Here is a 22,307-nt window from a genome sequence, read left to right as displayed (position 1 = left end):
CTTTAACTTAAAAGACGTTTCCCTGCCTTCACTCATTCACTTTTTCTAGGAGTGGAGTGGAAGGTGGCATTGTTCAGAAAACTAAATTTAATTCGGGTGGGGAAACGGAGGTGAGGGTCCTGCCTTTTGCTTGCAGCGTGACCGACAGCAGACGGCGCTGTGTCCTCGCTGGCTTTTGAACCAGTCCGTCGAGATCACAAAAGGTGCGGGTTTTCCCCAGGGCAGTGGAGGGAATCCTTTTCGAAAACCCCGCTCCTGAATGCAGGTTCCTGTCGGCCCTGGGCTAGTGTGTTGTTTGGGGTGGTATGGGAATCGGGGTGTGGGTGGGGTGGGGAGACAGGTTTCCCATTTTAAACAGGAGACCTGCTTGAGGAGTTTCCAGCTCTAGTAGCGACCCCAGCATCGCTGTATCTCTGCAACCCCTTGGTTTAAGCCAAAAGGGACCAGAGACCAGTCGCGCAGCGGGCGCCGCGCGTTCTTTGCCCCAGTCTCCTTGGACTTGAAACGCGTCTTCCAGATCAAAAAGCTCAACCCTCGAGGCGTGCCCGGAGGCCACTCCGGCCCCCTTTGCGGGGTCCCTGGCGGCGGTTCTGGCCCGGTCCACCCTCCTGCCGAGGGCGTGCCCATCCCTCGTCTCCCCGCGCCCCTTCTTCTCTGCTCTCCCCTTCTCAGGGATCGGCGCGGGCAGGTTTTCCGGGAGGGGCGCGGGGAGGCGCGGGGAGGCGCGTCGAGCGCTGTCGCCGTGTCACGCCGCCTCCCTCTCCGCCGGAGCGCGCGGCAGAGGCGGGGCGCGTGGGGACGCGGGAGTGCGGGGTCCTGGGCGAGCCCCGCGTTGCGCGGAACCCGGCGCCGAGCCCTCTTCCCCGAGGCCGGAGCCGCGCCCCGCCATGGAGCCTTCGCACAAAGACGCCGAGACGGCAGCGGCAGCCGCGGCGGCAGACCCCCGGGGGGCGTCGTCGTCCAGCGGGGTGGTGGTGCAGGTCCGCGAGAAGAAGGGACCCCTGCGCGCCGCCATCCCCTACATGCCTTTCCCGGTGGCCGTCATCTGCCTCTTCCTCAACACTTTCGTGCCGGGACTGGGTAAGACGGGGTGTGTGGGTTGGGGTGGTCCCCGGCGCCCCGGCCCCCCGGCGGGAGGGCAGCAGGGGACGGACGGATGCCCGGGGCTGCTACAGCGCACGCAGCGCCCCTGGCAGGTGGCAGGAGCGCTTGGAGTGGGCGCTGGAGCAGGGGTGCCGCGCGGGGTTCGCGGACCGCCCTTGACTTTTTTCTCCGACCGGTGGGAGAAAAGGTCAGGCCCCGGAGAGCCAGCAATTTGCCTTAACATGGGAGTTTGACTATCCCCCGCCCTGTGAGTCTCCCCGGAAAGCGCCCCGAATCCCGGTCCCTTCTCTCCGCCGTGCGCCCCTTTCTCCGAGGGCCGCGGAGCCCAGGCTTCGGGAGCGTTGGGGCGGCAGGTGCCGGCTGCCAAGTCCCCGCCCGGGCGCCCAGCAACTCGCAACTCGGAGGAACTGGAGGAAGGGGGCAAGTGGCTCAGAGAAGAGACTCCGAAGCTCCTCAGACCTAATGCCCTGCAGCACGTTGCTTATTGCTCCCGAGTTCCCTGCACCTGCGGGGCGCCGAGAAAGTGTGTCTGTGTGTGCGGTGATGTGATGAGGGTGGGTGCGGGTGGGTTCTGGGCGCACATGCTTTAGGAAGCGCTCCCCACCAGCCCATCCCACCGTGCAGCGAAAGTGGCGAGCGCGCTGGGAGTCATTCTGTAAAGTTCCCTAGGTACCTGATAGCACCAGTGCCCCGACTTTGAAAAAACAGGCGCCTCACTGTCGGGGCGCTGAAGGCTGCTTAGAGGCAGAGGATGAGAAGTTTTTCCCACCCTCCCTCTCCTAAGCACCCCACAATTCTCAGCATTTCCTCCCCTGACTCCTAGTGCGCCTGCTGAGCACTGGTTGCTGTTGCGTGCTTAGCGCGCCCCGCCTCCCCCCTCTGACTCCCCATTCCCTGCGGGGCTACACAGAAACGTCACCTGTGGACCCTCTGCGGAGAGAGCCAGCCCCCTGACATGTGCGGCTGCCAAGTACCAGGCGGGGAAGCGGGTTTCTGTGTCACTTCTCGGCCTTTCTCACCGCCGCGCTCTGACGCCCGGGGTCACACCCGCCGGGCAGCGGTGACCAGAGACGCTTCTATGCCGGCTTGACAAGGGAGGGAAGTCAGGCCAGGGGCTTTTCCTTCAGGATGCCTCCAGAGCCCGCGCCCTGCTCCCCGCAGCAACCACCTCCCCACCCCCCCACCCGTTGGTGTCAAGTGCTGGGCACCCAGCACTTTGGAGGAAGCAAATGCTCATTTGGATGTGTCAAATTCCCACCTGCTGAAGTCTAAACAGACTCCATCTCACTGGGGCTGTGACGATCAGGAGCAGGGATGACCTTTGATTCCAGTTGCTTTAAAAAGCTTGAAGGAAATGTAACTAGACATGCTTTTTGGGGAGGGATAAGGGGAAGTTGCCAGGCACAATGGGGTGTGTGTGTGGAGGGGCTCTGTGAGGGGTAACAGACCAAAATGCAGAGCATATGTCTAAAGCCCCATGACTTTTGAGGCAATTCATTAGCTGCAGATGAGAGACCTACTTCTGTGGACAAAGCCCTGCCTGCCCCGGCCCCCACTTTTGCCCTCTGAGGGCCTGTTGTGTTCCCTCTTGGGTCTCACCTCACTAGGTACCTTTCCCACTCCACCCCCTGCCTGGGATCACATTTCCTTTGTTACAAGAAATTCCTGTGAGACTTTGTCCAGCCTGCCCTTCCTTCCTTCCTTCCTTCCTTCCTTCCTTCCTTCCTTCCTTCCTTCCTTCCTTCCTTCCTTCCTTCCTTCCTTCACTTCCTCCTGACTTTGCTCTCAGAAATCTCTCTGAGGATCATAGAGGGTTCTGGGGATTGAACCCAGGTCAGCCAAGTGAAAGGGAATCACCCCACCCGCTGAACTATTTCTTCAGTCCTTGGTCAGAGAGCTTCTAAGAAGCCAGATGAAAATAAGCAAACTAGGACATTAACAACAGGAAGGAAACCCTGGGTGTAGAGATTTTGTCTTTTCCCTGAGCAAATTCAGGCATTGTTTCCTTTTACTTGGTTGCCTTCATACAGTTTATTAGGTGCACAGGCCCCTGGACCTCTGTGCATGGAAGCAGGGTAGGGGTGGGGTGGGATGTATCTGATCCTAGGCAGTTTCTCATCTGCAAGGAAAGGATGCTCTTGTCTCCTTGTCTTCAGGCTGCTGGGAAGGTGGAAGGAGATTCACTAACTCTCAGGGTCTGACCAGTAGGAAATCAGGTGATGGGTCCTCTTGCTCATCATCCTCAAACAGAGAGAGAGAGCCCGGGTCCCGTGTGTGTGTGTGTGTGTGTGTGTGTGTGTGTGTGTGTGTGTGTGTGTGTGTGTATGCACGCATCCCCTTGGGGGCCTTTGCTCCCTTTCCTGTTCTAGAAGAGAAAGCAGCTCGGACCAAGCATGCAGGTTTTTCTGGTGCCCTGGGAGTGTTGTGAGTGACCCCAGCCCTGGGAAATTCTCCCCTCAATTCTCCCCCTGCATTTCTCCATGTCCTCCCAGCTCTTGTGAAGTGTCAGCAAAAAATGGAATACTGCTTGTTGATCCCCTGTGATGAAATATAGCCTCTCTCCCAATGCTTCATTCATCCATTCCCTGTGCCTGTTTCCACCACCTCTGGCATTTTGGGATGTGAGGGAGGGCGAATCAATGATTGAAGATGAACATAGGCTGCTAAAAAGGAAATGGACTTGGCTTTGTTTAAAGTCATAAGTGTTCCCAGTGATGGTGGCAGAAACAGGGTTTCGCAGACCACAGTCCTCAGGTGGGCGGGGGTGCAGCAAAGGCCCACCCTCACTTGCTGAGCAGTTCCTCTCTGGGGACTATTCAGACTGCTGGCCTAAATATCCCCCATCCCCTTTTTCTTTCTAGAAATTGCCTTTCCTGCAAATCTTTTTACTTTCAAATCCACTGGAGTGTAGATATTGGGCTGAATTAAGACTTGTCCTTGTTACAGGTGCCTCGGGTCCAGTCAGCCTTCGGGACCTGCCCCAGAGAAGCCCAGTCCTGGCCCCTCCTCTATTCTCCTTGGTCCAAGAAAACCAAGTGGTCCAGCAGGCAGACTACACTATTAGCATCAGAGGGATGTTTCCTGACCCGGGGAGTGGCTGGGAAGAAGTGACTTAGGCTGACTCAGATTCCTCATTGAACCACACAAAATAGATTTTAAAATGGTTCTAGAGTGACAACCCCAACCCACTGAGCAAAATTCTACTAACAAAAACCATTGCTGGTAACTTCACCTGCCAATAAGCAGAGAAAATATGAGAATGCACATAGTATACTGGCAGTGGAAGTTCACTGTTATGCCCCACCTGGGCAGAGAACTGGTCTGTTGATCAAAGGGAATAGTTATTCTCATATTTAAATGATATCCTTTTTGATTGATTTGTTAAAATGACAATGTTGAAAACTCAGTGATGGAAAGTGGGAGGGAGGAGAGCACCTCTGGACTGTTAGCTTTCCCTCAGACTAATGTAGGCCATACATTTACTGTGACGATTTGTAAATATTTAATCTCTCCCTAATATAATATACTGGGTGCTCTCTGGCACTCAGTTAAAGTCTTGGATTCCCTGAACCACAGGTCTGTTTAGAGTCTCTCTCTTTTCTTAACTCTGAGACTTGATGATTAATTATTGTTGAGCTTCTGTTACTGTTTTAAGAGTTCATTCTTGTTCTATCTAAATGTAAATGTCATGGGAAAAGCAAGCATTTAAAATGTCTCTCTGCTATCATCTGTTATTTATGAATGTATGTTGACTAAATTATATTCCTGGAACAGGCAACAGCCAGATATTTGGTTTCATTGTAAATCAGGCAGGTCTAAAGATGAAAGAGTCAAGGAAGTTTACATCATCCTATTCTTTTAGATTCTCTCTCTCCCTCTCTCCCTCTCTCTCTCTTTCTCTCTGCCACAACTGTCAGTGTTCAGGGTTCACTCCTGACTCTTGGCTCAGGGATCACTCCTGGTGGGCTCTGGGGATCATATAGGAGGTGCTGAGGATCAAATTTGGGTCAACCATGTGTAAGGCAAGTGCTCTACTCACTGTCTCTACTCAAAGTCTCTCCAGCCCCTACATTCTCCTTAAAGGAGGGCATTGGAAGATGTAGTTCAGCAAGACAAGAGGGTAAACCAAAAAACAAGATACAAAATGCAGGAAACAGTCTAAATCAGGACAGCTGGAAAAGCATCTCAGTATAACTCAGCACAAAGTCAGTGACCAAGTATGAGGTTAGCTAGTCCCTCAAAGAATGGGAAGCTGGACAGCTCCTGGAGATGGTGTGAGAAGGAGTTAGTCCACACAGTAAAGAAAAATGTTGAGTAACTGCAAGGAATTAGACCTGTGGTTAAAAAAATGAAAAGGAAATAAGCACAAACAGAAGGTGATTCATAACTGAATTAAAAACCTAAAGCTGTGAAGAAACTTTCAGATTTAAAAAACAAAACAACCATATCGATAGATCAGGAGGTATTTAAGAAGAAGAATCAAAGATTTCAAGCAATAAATGGCATGGGAAAGAATTTAGATAATATAATGTAGAGGGTACATGTTTTTAAATGTTTTCCTTCCTTCCTTCCTTCCTTCCTTCCTTCCTTCCTTCCTTCCTTCCTTCCTTCCTTCCTTCCCACCCTCCTTTCCCTCCCTTCCTCCCTCCCCCACCTCCCTCCCTCCCTCCCTCCCCCACCTCCCTCCCTCCCTCCCTCCCTCCCTCCCTCCCTCCCTCCCTCCCTCCCTCTCTTCCTCCCTCCCTCCCTCTCTTCCTCCCTCTCTCCCTCCCAATTCAGTGTCTCCTACATGTGATTTACCTCTTTGAACTCTCAGTCTTTTTTTTGGAGTAGGGTGATGGGGCCCACCAACGGTAGTGCTCAGGGCTTACTACTAACTCCATGCTCAGGGATAACTCCAGGCGGGACTCAGACAGACTATATATAGTGCCAGGGATTGAACCTGGGTTGGCTGCATACAAGGCAAGTGTCTTGCCTGCTGTCCTATCTCTCAAGCCCCTGTTATTCTTTTGCCCCTGCCCTCCACATGAACTGTGTACAAAGATTGCCATCACTGCCAGGTCGCTGAACCCAGGAGTTCCATCTCTGCCTTCCGCTTCCTGGACCACTCAGGAGAATCTCACCCAGTTGCTCATTCCCTCCTCCTTGACAGCACAAACTCAGACTTCTGGGATGTCACACTCCCCTGGTGTTCTTTTACCTCATAGACCTTTCCTGTTCTGTTTCCCTTGATCAGCTCATCAACCTTGAAACTTGGAAGTTCCCAGGGCACTTGATCTTCTGCTTGATCATCTTTATCTCCCTCTCTTTCCCTCCCACTCAGTCCTTCATGCCACTCAGTCTCGCTAAATTTAAGTGATGCTTTTTCTTTTAATTTTAAATGACCATCCCCAACCCCACCCCTACCCCCGCTAGTATGATAGCACCCCAATTCAGATCTCAAGCTCAGACTGTTCTTTCCCCTTTTTCTCTAGATCCTTCTATCCAATAGATGTCTTTTGGTTTGTTCTGGGTGTTGAGGAGCTACTTCATTCTTGAACTCACCAACACCAGTGCTGGGGATTGAACCAGGGGCTCTCACATGCAAACATGTGTTCCAGCTCCTTGAGCTCTTCCCCCAGTGCTGATTTTCCCCCTGGAAACTTTAAAGCATCCTAGACTTCCCCCAAACTCCTGATCTATTTCTTTAATCCAGTTTCTCTCTCCTCTTTCCCCATCTCAGCAAATGGCCTTGTTCCAGCAGCTCTTGCCCAAATTGGGACTCATCCTTGACTTTTCACATCCTGTGCCCAATCTGTCAGCAAAAACTCTTGGCTCTGCTTTCCAAATCTATCCAGTATCTGACCACTACTTTTCACCTTGTCTCTGCCTCACAGACTGAGGGTCCATCGCCTTCTGCCAGGATTGCAAAGACCTCTCAAACATTCTGCACACTCTCTTGATGTTCCTTAGAGTAGATCTACAACATGGCAACCTTTAAAAGGAAAAAACATAAATTAACATGAAACCCTTTCCCCACAACCAACCAAACAAAAAACACATGGCAATCAGAATACTTTTTGTAAAACATGAGTGAGGGTCCCGGGGAATGGGTCAGTGATAAGAGCATCTGTCTTGCAGATGTAAGGCTGTTAGTTCTATCCCCAATGCTGCCCATCTGTGCTGAGCATAGACCCAGATTTTCTGCTGTCTGAAATCCTCTGGGTGGGCTACAGAGAGTTTGATCTTTAGTGCATATGTGTGTGGGAACAGCACAACTAAAGTCTATGGCCTCCAGTGAGCACTGCACTGAAAGATGTTCCAGCACCATGGCTAGGAGCGCAATCTCCTCTGGTGAACACACATGTGAAGATCACAGCAACCCCTGAAGAATATGCCAAGCCAGAATGTGCACAAATGTCACAATGAAATGAGCATAAACCCCGGTGAGTATGTGTGCAAGCTTTGTAGTGGAAGTGTGCTCCCCCACCCCCCGCGAATACCCCAGCTGAGTGTGGGGGAGTTGAGTGTGAGGGGCATCATAGCCAAGTATTCACAAACTCCCCATCTTCACAGTAATAGCACAGACAAAGAGATGGGAAGTGAAAAACCCTACCATGAGAGAGTTAGGTCATCCACGTTTGAGCTGGAAACCCTCCAGCTACTCAGAAATTGTGTGTGTGTGCGTGTGTGTGTGTGTGTGTGCGCTTGTGTGTGTGTGTTTTCTTTTTGGGTCACACCCAGTGATGTTCAGGGGTTACTCCTGGCTCTTCACTCAGGAATTACTCCTGGCGGTGCTTAGGGGACCATATGGGATGCCAGGGATTCAATCCGGGTTGGCCGCGTGCAAGGCAAACATCCTACCCGCTGTACTGTTGCTCTCAGAAGTTTTTGCTTTTACAATATCCTCTGCCAGAGCTTTCTAAAAGAAATATAACATAAGCCATTCATGAAATCTAAGATTTTCTAGTGCCTGTAATATAAAAAGTTAAAAGGAACAGATGAGCTTGAACAGTATATTTTATTTAACTCAATGTATTATCATTGAATGGTATCAATATAGAAGTAATGAACAAGATTTCTTATATTCCGCTAGTCCTATTACATTTAAAAATTTAGTGTGAATTTTGCATTTAGAGCACCTTTATCTTGGACTAGGTCTGTTCATTGTTCAAGTGCTCTCTCGCCCCAGCTCCAAATAATTCCCTGCTCCCTCCCTTCTGATTTTTGTTTGTTTATTTTGGTTTGGGGCCATACCCTCCTCCTCCTCCTCCTCCTCCTCTTTCTCCTCCTCGTCCTCCTCTTCCTCTTCCTCTTCTTCCTCCTCTTCCTCCTTTTCCTCTTCCTCCTCCTCCACCTCCTCTTCCTCCACCATACTGGTGGTGTTCAGGGGTTCCTCTGGCTCTACATTCAGGAATCACTCCTGGTGGGCTCAGGGGACTGTATGGGGTGCTGGGGATTGAACCTTGGGTCAAGTATACACAAGGCATGCATCCTACCTGCCATGTTTTATCTCTCCCATCCAAGACTACTCCTTTAGTCCTTCCAAATACAGCCACATTCTCAGCTCCAGGGGATCAGGGCCTCATCAGATGAATTTGAAGAAGACATAGATTCAGCCCCTAAGATCCTTCCAGATGAGCTTACTTAATAATTCCAGCTTTCTCCCTTCTTCCCAAACTCCCTATCTTCCTGTCAAACATACTGTATTTATTGGTCCTGCCATCTGTCCGCCTACCCTTGACTGTCTGCTCCTGTGGGTAGGGCTGGTTTTGCCTTTGGTCTGTTCTGTTTGCTGCTGTATACCTGCACCATTCTAAGGTTAGTTGGCTGGGGGGTGAGCACCAGGTTTCTAGAGTGGAATCTGCCACACCCCTGGGAGAAACCACACACAGCTTCTCCCTTTTCTCTGCAGGTAGTTATTCCTGGACACATGGGAAGACTTAAGGGGGCTATATGTGGGGACAGGTGTGTCTTTGGCGTGGGAACTCCTTTTACTCCTTTTAGAGGGGCTGGAGCAATAGCACAGTGATAGGACATTTGCCATATGCAGCCAGCCTGGCTGAGCCAGGTTCGATTCCTCTGCCCCTCTCAGAGAGCTCGGCAAGCTACCGGAATATCTCACCTGCATGGCAAAGCCTGGCAAGCTACCCGTGACATATTCGATATGCCAAACACAGTAATAACAAGTCTCAAAATGGAGATGTTACTGGGCCCACTTGAGCAAATCGATGAACAATGGGAGGACAGTGCTTCTAACTTACTTCTAACTTACTGGGACTTAATGAAGTTCGGGTGCTGCTCTCGGTGGCCCAGGTTCAGTACATTTCCCCCAACCTGTGTTAAGGAGAAGTGGCATTTCCAGGGAAGTGCTGAGGCAATGGGAAGGGGAACAGGTAATTCGGAATATTTTCTTCATCTGTAGATCGGAGGGATTTATTATGCATTTACTGTCAGAAAGATCTTAATTTACATCAAAGTAGTCACTTATCTTGAAAGAAAGAAAGTGAGAGGTATGGGGTGGTGCACCTGCCTTACTAGTGTGAGGTCAATAGTTCCATCTTCAGAGGCCTGAGAGATAGCACAGTGGGGAAGGCGCTGGCCTTGCACACAACCAACCTCTTTTTGATCCCTGATTCCCGGCACCACCTATAGTCCCCTGAGCACAAAGCTAGGGGTAAGCCCTGAGCACAACTACTCAGAGTGTGGCCCAGAACCCACCTCCGCAAAAAACAAACAAACAAACAAACAACCCCCCCCCCCAAAAGGAGCTTGTTCCCCAGTTACTCCCACATACATGAAACAGGTTCGCAGGGATGCTGCTGTTTGGGTCTTGTGGCTTGGCACCACAGAAAACTGTGTGATTGCTGGGCGCAGCTATCTGCTAGTGCTGCAGGGGTGTGAGACCCTGGTGGTCTCCATAGATACAGGACATGAGCAAGGCTAGGATAAAATGCAAAGAGTAGGGGCGATTCCTCAGTGCAGAGCCAGGAGTGGCCCCTGAGCACTGCTGGGTAGGATGTCTCTTGTCCCCCAAAATAAAAAAAAAAAGATTCATGAATACCCCAACTGGGACAGAGTGTGAGCACTGCAGCTCCTTGGGCAGATTCTCAAACCTGTACCTGGTTGGCGGTGGCCAGGGTCCCCAGGAGGAGGTGAGTGCCCTCTGCACTTTGGTCATCTTTACTTGGGACAGTGGACCCTAAGGCCCAGTAGCGTGATGTTTGTGGTGTAGCCTTTTCTGAAACTTCTGCAACGCCAGCGGCCAGCTCTCCCGGGACTGGGCAGCTCGTACCTGTAGCTGAGACCTTCTTCCTGGCACAGGGAGTAACTTGCTGTGACTTTGTTCCTGAAGGCACTGGCTGATCATTGTGAAAAGGCAGAAGGACAACATATGACGCCCAGTCACCCTGCAGATCCCCACTGGGACCTTCTTTTTACTTCTCACCCTTTTGTTTCTTCCTATAGTTTGAGATAATTTCTGTACCATAAAAATTATTCCTGGTGGGGTGATTGCTCGAGGGCTGGCATGCAGACTTTGCAGGAGGCCTGGGGTTGATCCCTATGATCACTTGGGCTCCAAGCTCTGTGGGGTGTGGCCCTCAAAACAAACTACAACCAAAAGTTTAGAGAGCTCAAAGGCCAAGCACATGCTTTCCTGAGTTGAGTCCATGGCAGTTTATACCTTGCACACCAAGAGTAGCCCCCGAGCACGGGGTATGCCCCCAAAACAAACAGAAACAAACCACCACAACTGAAAGTTTAGACAGTGCAAAAGGCTGAGCATCAGCCTTGTATGCAGGAAGCCTGGATTGGATCATCCGTTGAGCACCTCTGGGAATGACCCTTGAGCAAAGATCCAAGAGGGGTCCTGAGCACTGCCAGGTACCTGCCCACCCCTCTCCAAAAAAAATGCACCCCCTGAAAAAAAAAACAGGAGTCACTCACAAAGCATACAATTTTGTAGTTTTAGTGCATTTACAGCCGATCTGCCCCTGCACTGTCCCATTTCCCCAGCTCATTCTGTCACCCACCCCTTGTTTACCCTACAAATACCCTTTTGTAGATAAAGGAGCAAGGGAGACTAAAGCCAACAGAGCGCTCACCTCCTCCTGGAGACCCTGGCCACGGCTCACCTGTATTCTAGGTTTGACGATGTGCCCATGGGGTTGCGTGTTCACACTCACTCCCAGGGTGCTTATACAACACAGTGCTTTGCAGTGAACAGTGAGTGTTTGGGACCTGCACTGTCTGCAGTCGCAGAGTCTATTCTTGCAGAAATGCATATCTTTTAGTTTAGTATTGTTTTTGTTTTGTTTTGTTTTTTCACCACACCCAGTGATGCTCAGGGCTTACTCCTGGCTCTGCACTTACGAATTGGTGGTGCTCAGGGGACCATATGGGATGCTGGAGATGGAACCTGGGTCAGCTGCTTACAAGGCTCACACCCTACCCACTATGCTATCTCTCTGGCTCAGAAATGCACATCCTGAAGGTGAGCTCCACATTGTGATGGACAATACACCAGCAGCTTAGAAGCTTCCAGAACAAATGGTGCTTGGGAGGCTGTCACATTTTAGTTTCTCCTTTGTTTTCAAAAGAAGCCACTCACCGAGGAGAAAAACACTCTCAGTGAAAAGGAGCTGCAGGGTGCCAAGGGCCGTGGAAATAAAGCAGTTCCAAAATTGTGCCATTCCCACCCTCTGGGCACAGCCAGGTCCTGGTTGAAGCAAGTATCACATCCGGTTGCGCTGCAGAAAGGAGTTCCCAGGTTGCAGGATCTTCATTTTGGGGACCACATACAGTGGTGCTTGAAGGCTTCTCCTGCTCTGTGTCACTCTTGACGGTGGCCAGGGGACCATGTAGTGCTGGAATCAAAGCTGGGCCTCCTGCAAAGTAACATAGGCTCGAGCCATTGAGTTCTTGCCAGCCCACAGGCTGTTTCTGTAGAGGAAGCGCAACTCTCCTTGTGCTTCAGCTCCCATCATTTCTTCTACTCTGATGATATCAGCTGCTCCCCTCACCCATGGAGCAACGTGCATCTAGGGACGTCACCAGTCCCTTCCCTCTCATTCCTTAATCAACCCAGGTCACTTGCTTTGCTGAGCTGCTGCCTGTCCTCCTGCCCTGCTCCCCCCACCCCCGCCCCTGGAGTCCCTCCCACCATCACATCTGGATCCTATGGGGGGTGGTAGTTGGGAGAAACTCAATGAGCTAACAAATGCCCAAAGTACCATGTTTTTATTTTGTTTGTTTTTGTTTGGGGGCCACTCTCAGCAGTGCTCAGGGCTTATTCCTGGCTCTGCACTCAGGGATCACTCCTGGCATGTGCAGGGCACCATATGGGGTACTGAGATTGAACCCAGGTCTTCCATGTAAAACAAAAGCACTACCTGCTGTACTATTACTCTGGGCACCATGTTTGATCCCTGGCGCCACACAGTCTCTTAAACTCTTCCTGAACCAATTCCCCCCCCCCCCAAAAAAAGATTCTACCTGATATTTTACTTCTGTCCTCTCCACATCTCAGGGGATGGCTCCCCAGTAGTTCTCCTCCTTGCTGAAATTGTCCAAGCATCTGTGGACATCTTTATTGCTCCCCCCTCACCTCTTTTTTTTTGCCACATATATCCCTGGAAATACAGGGACCTGGAACCATCACATTCTCAGGCCCTGGCATTGACCTGCCCACTTGGTTGGTTAAGAATTGCCTAAGAGCAAGAGCATCCCCACTCTTCACCCAAAAATACTCAACAGTAATATTAGGCTGGGAATGTAGCTTGGTGGGAAGACGCTTCCTTGGGTAGAGGAGAACCTGAGGATCCCTGGCACAGAAACAAAATTGAAACAAACAGAACCAGAGATGCATGCATAGGAGCTTCTAATTCTGCAGGTGGGGCCCAGAGTAACTCTTTGTTCCTTTAACCTGATGATGCTTATGTAGGCTCTCCACAGGGCAGACAGAAGTCAGAAGAAGGATTCTCAGCACCGCTGGCAGGATTGGGAGAACTGAGTATTGTGGTCACTCAGGAAAGGGACATGGGGCACAGGAGCCATCTGGCCCTTTCTGGTGAGGCTTGTTCTGTGCAAGTTCAGCTAGGCAGTTATCACCAGGATGTTACTGTGAAGAGGTGAGTCCTCTGTATCTTTACAAGTTGTCCAGCTAACAACTGGCCAGCATGGGTGGGAGGCAGAGGAGGAGGAAATGCATCCTAGGAAACCTTTTTAAGAATGATGAGCCTGGGACCCAAGAGATAGTGCAAGGGCTAAGGCACTTGTCTTTCATGCAACTGACTTTGGTTTAATCCCTGAGCCTGCAGCCAGGGTAAGCCCTGAGCACTGCTGAGTGTGTCTCCAAACCCAATACTTACTTAATATAAACTCATAAAAAAGAATGGGGGTGCAGAGAGATAGTACAGCAGGTAGGGCGCTTGCCTTGCATGTGGCTGACCAGGGTTAAATCCCCAGCATCCCATATGGTCTTCTGAGCACCACCAGGAGTGATCCCTGAGCACAGAGCCAAGAGTAATCCCTGAGCACTGTCAGGTGTGGCCCACATCTCCACTCCCCCCGTAAAAGAAGAATGGTATGATTGGGCAATAAGCATCCAGTGAAATGTAGAGGAATATCCCGATGCGGAGCAGGATGTCTGCACAAACTTAAAGCATTTCCCCACTGGTATAGAACTTGTGATGAGAGAAAAAACTGAACCATAGAGAAAGCAGACATCTCAACTGGGTGAACACAATAAGCATCACCTAGGGCTTGAACTTAATGCTGGGAGATAGCAACAGGAATGCACACAGTGTATGCACGCATCTCTGTGACATGTCCAGCATGGGACAGAAAGCAGCAGCACCGTGTGGGGAGGTGTGGGAAGGACTGTGGCAATTGAGCACATGGCATTCTCAGGGGGCAAAGAAAATGATGATGGGGATAGGTGCACAACTCTGAGGTAACTAGATGACACTGAATTCTTAGACAAATGCTAGGATATGTGAGTATAACTCAAGTAAGCTGTCAAAATTAGCATCTGCACAGGACAGAGAGGTCTCCTGATGTGACAGCCTAAGAGGGACGCAGTGTCCCTTCTTTAGTATTCCAGTCGAGGATGCAGAGCCTGGAGCTATTCATGAGGAGACACAGAAAGCACTAATGAAGGACATACTCCAACCCCCCGGCCCGCCAGCTTCAGAAGTCTCAGTCATGAAAGATTAAAGGAGATTAAAAAACCGAGTCGATGCAACACAGTGTGATCTTGGCTTGGATCATGGACGGGGGGTTTGGAGGGGGAAAGAATGCCAATAAGGACATTCTTGTGGCAAATGGACAAAACAGGCATATGGACGGTGGATTTGAGAAAATGTCTTTCTTTCAAAAGCTGTTCTCAGCAAAAGAAACCGTCAACAAAACGCAGAGAAGATCAAATACGACCTCCATCGTTGTCTATCTCCTATCATTGCTGGCTGTCCTGTGACTTTGGAAGTGCACGGCTTTGTTCTTTAGAGACACAGAAGTATTGAAGACTGCTGGACTGTGATGGATGCTGTATGTTCACAAGCGGGTCAGAAAAAAAATAGCAAGAAAGAAAAAGACTGAAACAAAGGCAGAAGAAGTGGTCATTTGTGTAAAGAATAGATAGTTCTCTGTTATTATTCTTGGCACTTTCAACTTTACAGAGAGCAGGTTAAAATAGAAAGATCTTTTAGCTAAAATTTAAACACTCAAAGCAATGGCACCTGAATATAAACTAATGTACTTCAGTGAGCCATCTCTTTTTTATCACTCTAAAATAGGGGCCAGTGGGACCGGAGTGACAGCACAGTGGGTAGGGTGTTTGCCTTGCATGCAGCTGACCCGGGTTCAATTCCCAGCATCTCATATGGTCCCCTGAGCACCACCAGGAGTAATTCCCGAGTGCATGAGCCAGGAGTAACCCCTGTGCATCGCTAGCTGTGACCCCCAAAAGCAATAAAATAAAATAAAATAGGGGCCAGAAAGATAGTTTAGAATGGAAGGCACTTGGCTGACCTCAGTTTGATGCCCGGCATCGAATATGGCAGTCCCCTGAGCACTTGCCAGGGATCACTGGTGAGCACAGAGCCAGGAGTAAACCTTGAGCACTGCCAGGTGTGGCTAAAAACTGTAAAAAAGAAAAAATAAGAATCACATCCAAGAAAAAAAAAAGATGAACCTCTACGAACCCAATGTTGCAAGCAATGACCGTGATGGTCTGGGTAGGAAAGAGCTCACTCGCGAGCCATGGATGCTCAGAGGTCACAGCAGTGGAATGTTGGCAGCATTTGCTCTGTGATCTGACTGAGAAGACAGAAAAAGAATAAACAAAGCCACATTAGGCTCAAATTACTGAGGTTTTGAGTCTCAAGCTAGAAGTGTGTGTGTGTGTGTGTGTGTGTGTGTGTGTGTGTGTGTGTGTGTGTGTTCAGTGATGGATGCCTGAAAACTATCAGTTTTAGCACCTGCAGAGGGTAGTCACGAGCCTCCATGCCAGTGTCTGTGAGGTGTCTGCTGCATGCTAGGAAGAGGGCTTGGGGGATTGCCTTGGGTGGGCAGGAAGCCAAACAGAGAGAAACCATGGCCTGGCTGGGACATGGTGGCTCGCCTGGGCCCCTTCTTGGGTGGCACTGCTGTATTTTCTTTTTCCTGCCAACTTTTCCTCTGCGCCAAGGCAGCTGGGGCCACAGGATAGTTGCGTTCTCCCAGTGAGTTCCCTGGAGGACTTGCGAGTTTCTTCTGCCCTAGTTCAGGCTGTGGGCACCTGGACCTGCCTGCATGTCTCAAAGGCAGCGCCTGCTTGGCCTCTTCCATTGTCATGTGTTGGCATGCCATCACTTCATATTCTGTGTGGGGTTCCCCACCCACCACCCCCAGACATCAGGGGAGAGGGGAAACACACAGGATTCTTAATATGGAGACAATGAGCACTGCTTGGGGGAGTGGGTAGGATGATGGGGAGTGGGTAGAAGGCAGGGGGGCGGATGCATGCGGCCAGGAATGATTCTTTTGGATGATTTGATCTACCTCCCCCTCTCATTTGGGGTTTTCTGTGGGTTTGCCTTGTCTCTTAGACAACCATTTTGGGGCTGCTTTCACCAGTGTGTGGTCCATGACAGAGCCTGCTCAGGATCCCCACCTGGCTAGCAGACCAGCAGTCGGTTGGCAGAGCTGGCAGAGACCCCAGATCCTGCTTCTCCTCTCGGCTATCCGAAGCACTCTCCCAACCGATGGTCCTCCCTGTCCAGGGTCCCCCTTCATTCTCTCCAAAGTAGGGCTGGGTGCGTGGACAGAGTTGAGAAAATACCCCAGGGCACATGCACCAGGTACCCCTCTAGGTCAGGCAAGGAAAGGGGGCTCTGCCTCCAAAAGCTCATGCTCCGACCGTCCCCCACTTTCCTATTCTGAAATAATCTTGCCATAGCAGAGGTGGACAAGAGAGGCTGGGCTTGCTGGCTGGCAGAGACTCCTTCCCTGCTCCCTCTCCCCCCAACTCCCCTCCCCTTCCCTGGTCCTTTAGGGATCTCAGGAATTTTCTTCTAGGGCCGGATGAGGTGGGAGTAGAGGAGAGCAGCTGAGGAGTTGAGGGTTGGCTGGCTATATCTTCCTTCCCCAAACTCCCCAAGGTGGCACCCCTGTCCCTCTGCTGTTCTTTGGGGCCCAGGGCTGGCTGTTCCCTAGCTGCAAGCCTTTGACCTGTCATGCTCCTGGTTTGCAGCAGCTGCAGGCTCCTCTTTCCATAGACCCTTACCGGGCCTGGCTCAAGCTTCTGCTGCTTTCTAGACCACCCCCTCCCCTGCCCTGCGGGGTACCAAGAGGGTTTGCTTCAACTGCCCGGGACTGGGACACTGCTCCCTCCAGCCTCCTTGCTCCAGCGTTCCTGAAAAAGTTGATTTCTAACAGTTTGCCTCCTGGGGGCTCTGGAACAGCCCGTACACAGAGCCAGTGCTTCCTACCGGCTGAAAAGCGGGGGTGCCAGCTTCCAAATGGCCCTCAAGCTCCGAGATGCCAAGTTTGGGCGGAGGAAAAGGCTACTCGAGGCTTGATCCAGTCTACCCTGGTGGGGTAGTGGCCCCACCCTGCCCAGTTTCCAGCCTAGAATCCTCCTGGGCATTCCTCTGAGAGAAGTGTGTGTGGGAGGGTACTTTCTTTTTCTTTTTCGGTTTCTTTCTTTCTTTCTTTCTTTCTTTCTTTCTTTCTTTCTTTTTTTTTCTTTCTTTTTTTTTGCCATATCCTGTTGTGCTCAGGCTCTTGCACTCAGGGATCACCTCTGGTGGGCTTGCGGACCATATGCGGTTCCAGGGGTCAGTGGAGTGCAAGACAAGAAACTTGCCTGCTGTGCTATAACTCAGGCCCCTCCTCTTGGTAACCAACTTGGCTGGGCTTATTTCAACAGGCCCTCAGTATCTCAGGATTGGGCTCTGTGGAAGGCAGGAGCTTGGCTACACTTCCTGACTGCCTCAGGCTCCCTACTACCCCCCTTTACTCAACCAGGTCTTTGCTGTATCTTACTTCACATCTTCACTCTCATTTCTGAACATACTACCTGTTGTGACTTGGAAAAGGCAGCCTCACCCTTAAGCTTCTAGTGATAAACTTGAAAGCAATTGCAAGCTCAGTACTGGGTCCTCTCCAGCCCCAGGCCCCAACATTTTGCTTTTCAGTCCCTTCCCCAGCCCCTCCTGCTCCCCCACCCCCGCGCCATCTTTTCGAGATCAGCTAAAGAATGACTCCTCTGTTGTAATATTGGGTTTCCAACTTCCTCCAGTCACAAAAAGAACCTCCACGGTTTCAATTGTTAAAAAAAATCTCAGTGATTCCTTGTTATGAGAAGTCATCAAAATATGCCTATTATGTTTTAAGTCTTTACAAAAGACACCAAAAACTAGTACATTACTTAAAAGCATCCCCTTTGATAGCCATATCAATTATATTGTTCAAAAGCAAAAAGGTTGGTACTTCTGAACTGATGTGTGTGTGTGTGTGTGTGTGTGTGTGTGTGTGTTTTTCCCCATCCTGTGTGATTTTGTATGCTGACATCTGAGAAGCAGGTTTCATAATAGAGATGCAGGCAGGCTAAATCACAGCGGCAGAAGCTTATGCAACTGTTAAAAACCTAGGAGTTAAAAATGGAATCGTCTTGCAGAGTGGGTAAAGTAATAATATTGGTGATGTGAAAATAGCAGGTAAGACATTCGTTTTCCAGTAATTCAGGTCTCGTAGCCACATTTTTCTGCACCAAAAGATCTTGGTGTCATTTTTTTCCCCCAAAATACATTCCAAGTGTGACCTTGGATTAGAAGAACCACACTTTGTCTCTCCAGATTCAACCCTCTGTTCCCAGATAATCTGGGATTAGGATCCGTTTCTACTGGCTTTGGACTATCATGTCATAAAACACATTTTGTGTTTGTTAGAATCTGTATGCTCACTAATGCCCATAAAGGAACAGATTTTTAGATCTTTATAAGTGGGTTTTGTTAATTTGCTATTTTAAAAATACTTGTGAGACCTTTACAGTTGCCATAGTGATAAAATTTCCATAAACATGATTTTTTGTGGGGTTTTTGCACATTGAAGGCTGAGATTGGGGGGGGGGAGTAGGTGGTGAATTGGCAGCCACCTCGTTTCTGCTTCCCTCAAATGCTGCAAATATGATTCCAAGAATCCAGGTTATGGCAGAGACCTGGATCCCAAAACAACACAATTGACAAGGGAGATTCTGACAAATGGACCAGGTCAGGGAGAGGAGATGTGGTGGATGATGGGAGCCCCTTTGGCTGTTCTCTGGGCCTGTGCAAGGCAGAGTGACCACGATCTCTCCTCTAAGAATAGCTTTCCAGAAGCCTGTGAGGACCAGACTCCCTGGAGCTGCCCAAGGGGCAATGATGCTCTCAAGGGCTCTTTTTTTCCTTTTAAATATATTCCTCGGAAAATTACACTTAAGGAACAGTGCTCCAGGTCAAACATTTGCGACACTGAAAGAAAATGATGGGATGTAAAAGCATGCTATTGGTTGTTACACAAAACAATGAAACACTGAATAAGAAATAGTTTCATAGCCATCTTGAACGCCAGTGGTGGAGGAGAAGCAAATTTACTTAGAAGATGAGGTAGATGGTCTCAGAGGCACCATGCTTTTGCTCAGTGATGGATGTATTTGGCTTAAAACAGAGGGACCGCGTCATTAGGCTTCATTTTCCAGAAAATGAAATAGATAGAGATGGAGGGAGGATCATTACAAATAAGAGAGGGAATTCCTTCTAATAGCTAAAAGCATTTTGGAAAAGAACTAGCAGTCAGGACTAAGAGATGGAGCGTGTCCATGAGGGATAACGCGCTGAGGGTTCTCAGGCGAGCGGGCTGAGCACTCTGCCAGGCGCTGCTTCACTGAACACCTGGGCACAGCCGAGGGGTTTGAATCACAGAGTTATGAATCATAAGAAATTATGAATTACTAGAAAGCCATTGTGTCTACTATTATTATTTATGGAGTGCAGAAAATATGAGCAGGGCCAGCAGAGGAGGGGTGCCCACAACCCATGTGTGGCTCTCCTTCCGCAAAAACCAAACTGCTGCCCACCCAATAGAGGGTGTGTGCAAGAGAACATTCCCTGGTGCCCAGGTGTGCCCGTGTGAGCCTGGACGTGGTGCCCATGTGGGCCTATGTGAGTCCAGACCTGCTGTTCACATGTGTCCAAGTGAGCCTGGACCCAGTGCCCACATATGCCCACGAGAGTCTGTATCTGGTGCCCATGTGTGCCCATGTGAGCCTTTAACTTGTGCCCATGTGGGCCTGTGTGAGCCTCTACTTGGTGCCCACATGTGCCTTTGTGAACTTCGACCTTGTGCCCACATGTATCTGTGTGTGTCTGTACCTGGTATCTATATATGCCCATCTGAGCCTGGACCTAGAGCCCAGGTGTGTCCATGTGAGCCTGGACCTAGTGCCCATGTATGTACATATGAGACTGTGTTTGACTAGGCTGTAGGAACCAGGAGGCAGACTGGCTCCCTTCTCTGCTGGGGGTCAAGGGCATGAGTGTGTGGGATCGGAGCCTTCTGAGCTGTGCTGAGCCACCCTGGGTGCAGAAAGGCAGGCTGGCCCTTGGCCCCGAGACCAGGAAGGGAGGCAATGATTGCGTTCCTTCAAGTCAAGACAGAGCCCTGCTAGAGGACAGTGTGTGAGATGTGAGGTCCTCTGACTTTCCAAGTAAAAGAGGAGGAGAAGAGGGGGAGCTGGGGGTCTGGAGTGTCATTTATATATGTGTACGTGTGCATGGCCCTGAGTTCTGGCACCTTCTCTGGGCATATCACAGTTGTTCTGTGGAAGGGCTGCTTCTAGGACCCACACTGCCAGGTCACGGCGTGACTTTAGTCAAGTCACTAACTCTGTGTGTCTCAATGTCTTCATCTGCACCTTGGAAAGAATAAAAGTTCCCGATCCCTAGGACTCTTTTGAAGATTAGATTTTCTGAAGATGACACAAGTATTACACTTAGGGTGTAGTTTGCCCCTTCCCTGCGCACTGGACCGCCAGTTCTAAAGGAATCCCTTCTCCGTACCTGAGCCTCTCTCAACCGACCACTCTATTCTCTGCTGTTATGAATTCAAGATTGTTTTTAGTTTTAGAAGAGTCTACATGTAAGTAAGATCATTAAAATGTCTGTTTATTGGGCTTACATTTAGCATTATGCCTTGGAGGTTTATTCTTATTGTTGTAAATGGGCTGGAGTGATAGCACAGCGGGTAGGGCATTTGCCTAGCACAAGGCCCACATGGCAACACAAGTTCAATTCCTCCACCCCTCTTGGAGAGCCCGGCAAGTTATCGAGAGTATCTCGCCCGCACAGCAAAGCCTGGCAAGCTACCTGTGACATATTCGATATGCCAAACACAGTAACAACAAGTCTCAAGATGGAGACGTTACTGGGCCCACTCGAGCAAATCGGTGAACAGTGGGAGGACAGTGCTACAGTGCTACAGTTGTAAATGGCAGGATTCCTTCATCTTGTTATTTATTCACAGGGATCACACCCATTAACGCTGGCGAGGGAACATGAGGGTCCCCAGGGGAGTTCCCAGAGCCTACTGTTACGTGCTCAAGGACACCCCTCCCCTGCCCAGGGCCACACTGTGGGGGAATTGTGTGGTACTGGGGATTGAACTCAGGGCCCCACATATGCTAAGTATGTGCTTTACTTCTTGATCTGACTCTTCCAGCCACATTTCTATCACTGTAATCGCTGAGTTGAAAACAAAAATCTGTGCATGAGGGGTCGCGCCCTTTGGTCCTCAGGAGACTGAATTGCTGGGGATGAAACTCAGGTCTCCTGTATACAAAGCATGCACTCTCCCCCAGACTGGATTTTCTTTATCCATTCATTCATTCATTGGACATTTAAGTTGTTTCCCTATATTGGATTTTGTGATGAGGTAAAGAGCATGGGAATACTGATAATATTCGTGATAGTGCTTTATTGCCTTTGGATATATGCGCAGGAGCAGGATTGCTAAATCCTTGGAAGCTCTACTTTATTTATTTATATGGTTTGTTTTGTTTTGTTTGTTTTTTTGCCATCCCTGGCAGTGGTCAGAACTTATTCCTGGCTCTGTTCTCAGGGATCAGTCTTGGCAGGGGACCATATGTAGTGTCAGGGATTGAACCTAAGTTGGCAGCATACAAGGCCAGCACCCTACAGGCTGTTCTATAGTTCTGCCTCCTGTTCTTTGATAGTAGATTACCTTCCTCACAGAAGTGAGGTGATCACTCCTGGAGATTTGATATATATTTCCCTGATGGTGAGTGAGGCTTAGCACCTTTTCATGGACCTCTGGGCCATTTCTGTGTCTTCTTTGGAACACATGTCTGTTTAGGTTTGCTCTTGTTTTGGGGCCATACCTGGAAATGTTTGGGACTTACTCCTGACCCTGCTTTCAGGACTCACTCCTGGTGAAGCTTGGTGGACCATGTGAAGTGCCAGGATTCCAATTTAAGTAGGTAGCATGCAAGGGAAGTGCCCTACCTGCTTCATTATTTTTGCAGCACCCCCCCTGACTCATTTTAAAAAATCATCTTTTATTTTTTGCAATTAAATATTATTGGACTCACTATGTGGCTCAAGGGGTAGAACACATGACTTAGATGAAGGAGACTCTGAGTTCCATCACTGGCACCACGTGTCCTTTCAGCATCCCCAAATGTAGCC

The 22,307-nt window shown here is 49.8% G+C and overlaps 1 protein-coding gene across 1 annotated transcript in view; it reads left to right on the top strand.

Moving 5' to 3' along the window:
- The first annotated feature begins 686 nt into the window (after positions 1–686).
- Positions 687–22,307, top strand: part of STUM (stum, mechanosensory transduction mediator homolog) — a 51,696-nt gene continuing 30,075 nt past the window's right edge. Inside the window, exon 1 of the mRNA XM_056134394.1 lies at positions 687–1,080. Within this exon, the coding sequence (XP_055990369.1) occupies positions 888–1,080 (193 nt within the window). The 5' untranslated portion in view covers positions 687–887. The remainder of the gene's footprint in view (positions 1,081–22,307) is intronic.

The sequence above is a fragment of the Sorex fumeus genome, unplaced genomic scaffold, assembly GCF_029834395.1.
Source record: "Sorex fumeus unplaced genomic scaffold, SorFum_2.1 ptg000007l, whole genome shotgun sequence".
NCBI lineage: Eukaryota > Metazoa > Chordata > Mammalia > Eulipotyphla > Soricidae > Sorex > Sorex fumeus.
This window is presented reverse-complemented; position numbering and strand designations above follow the sequence as displayed.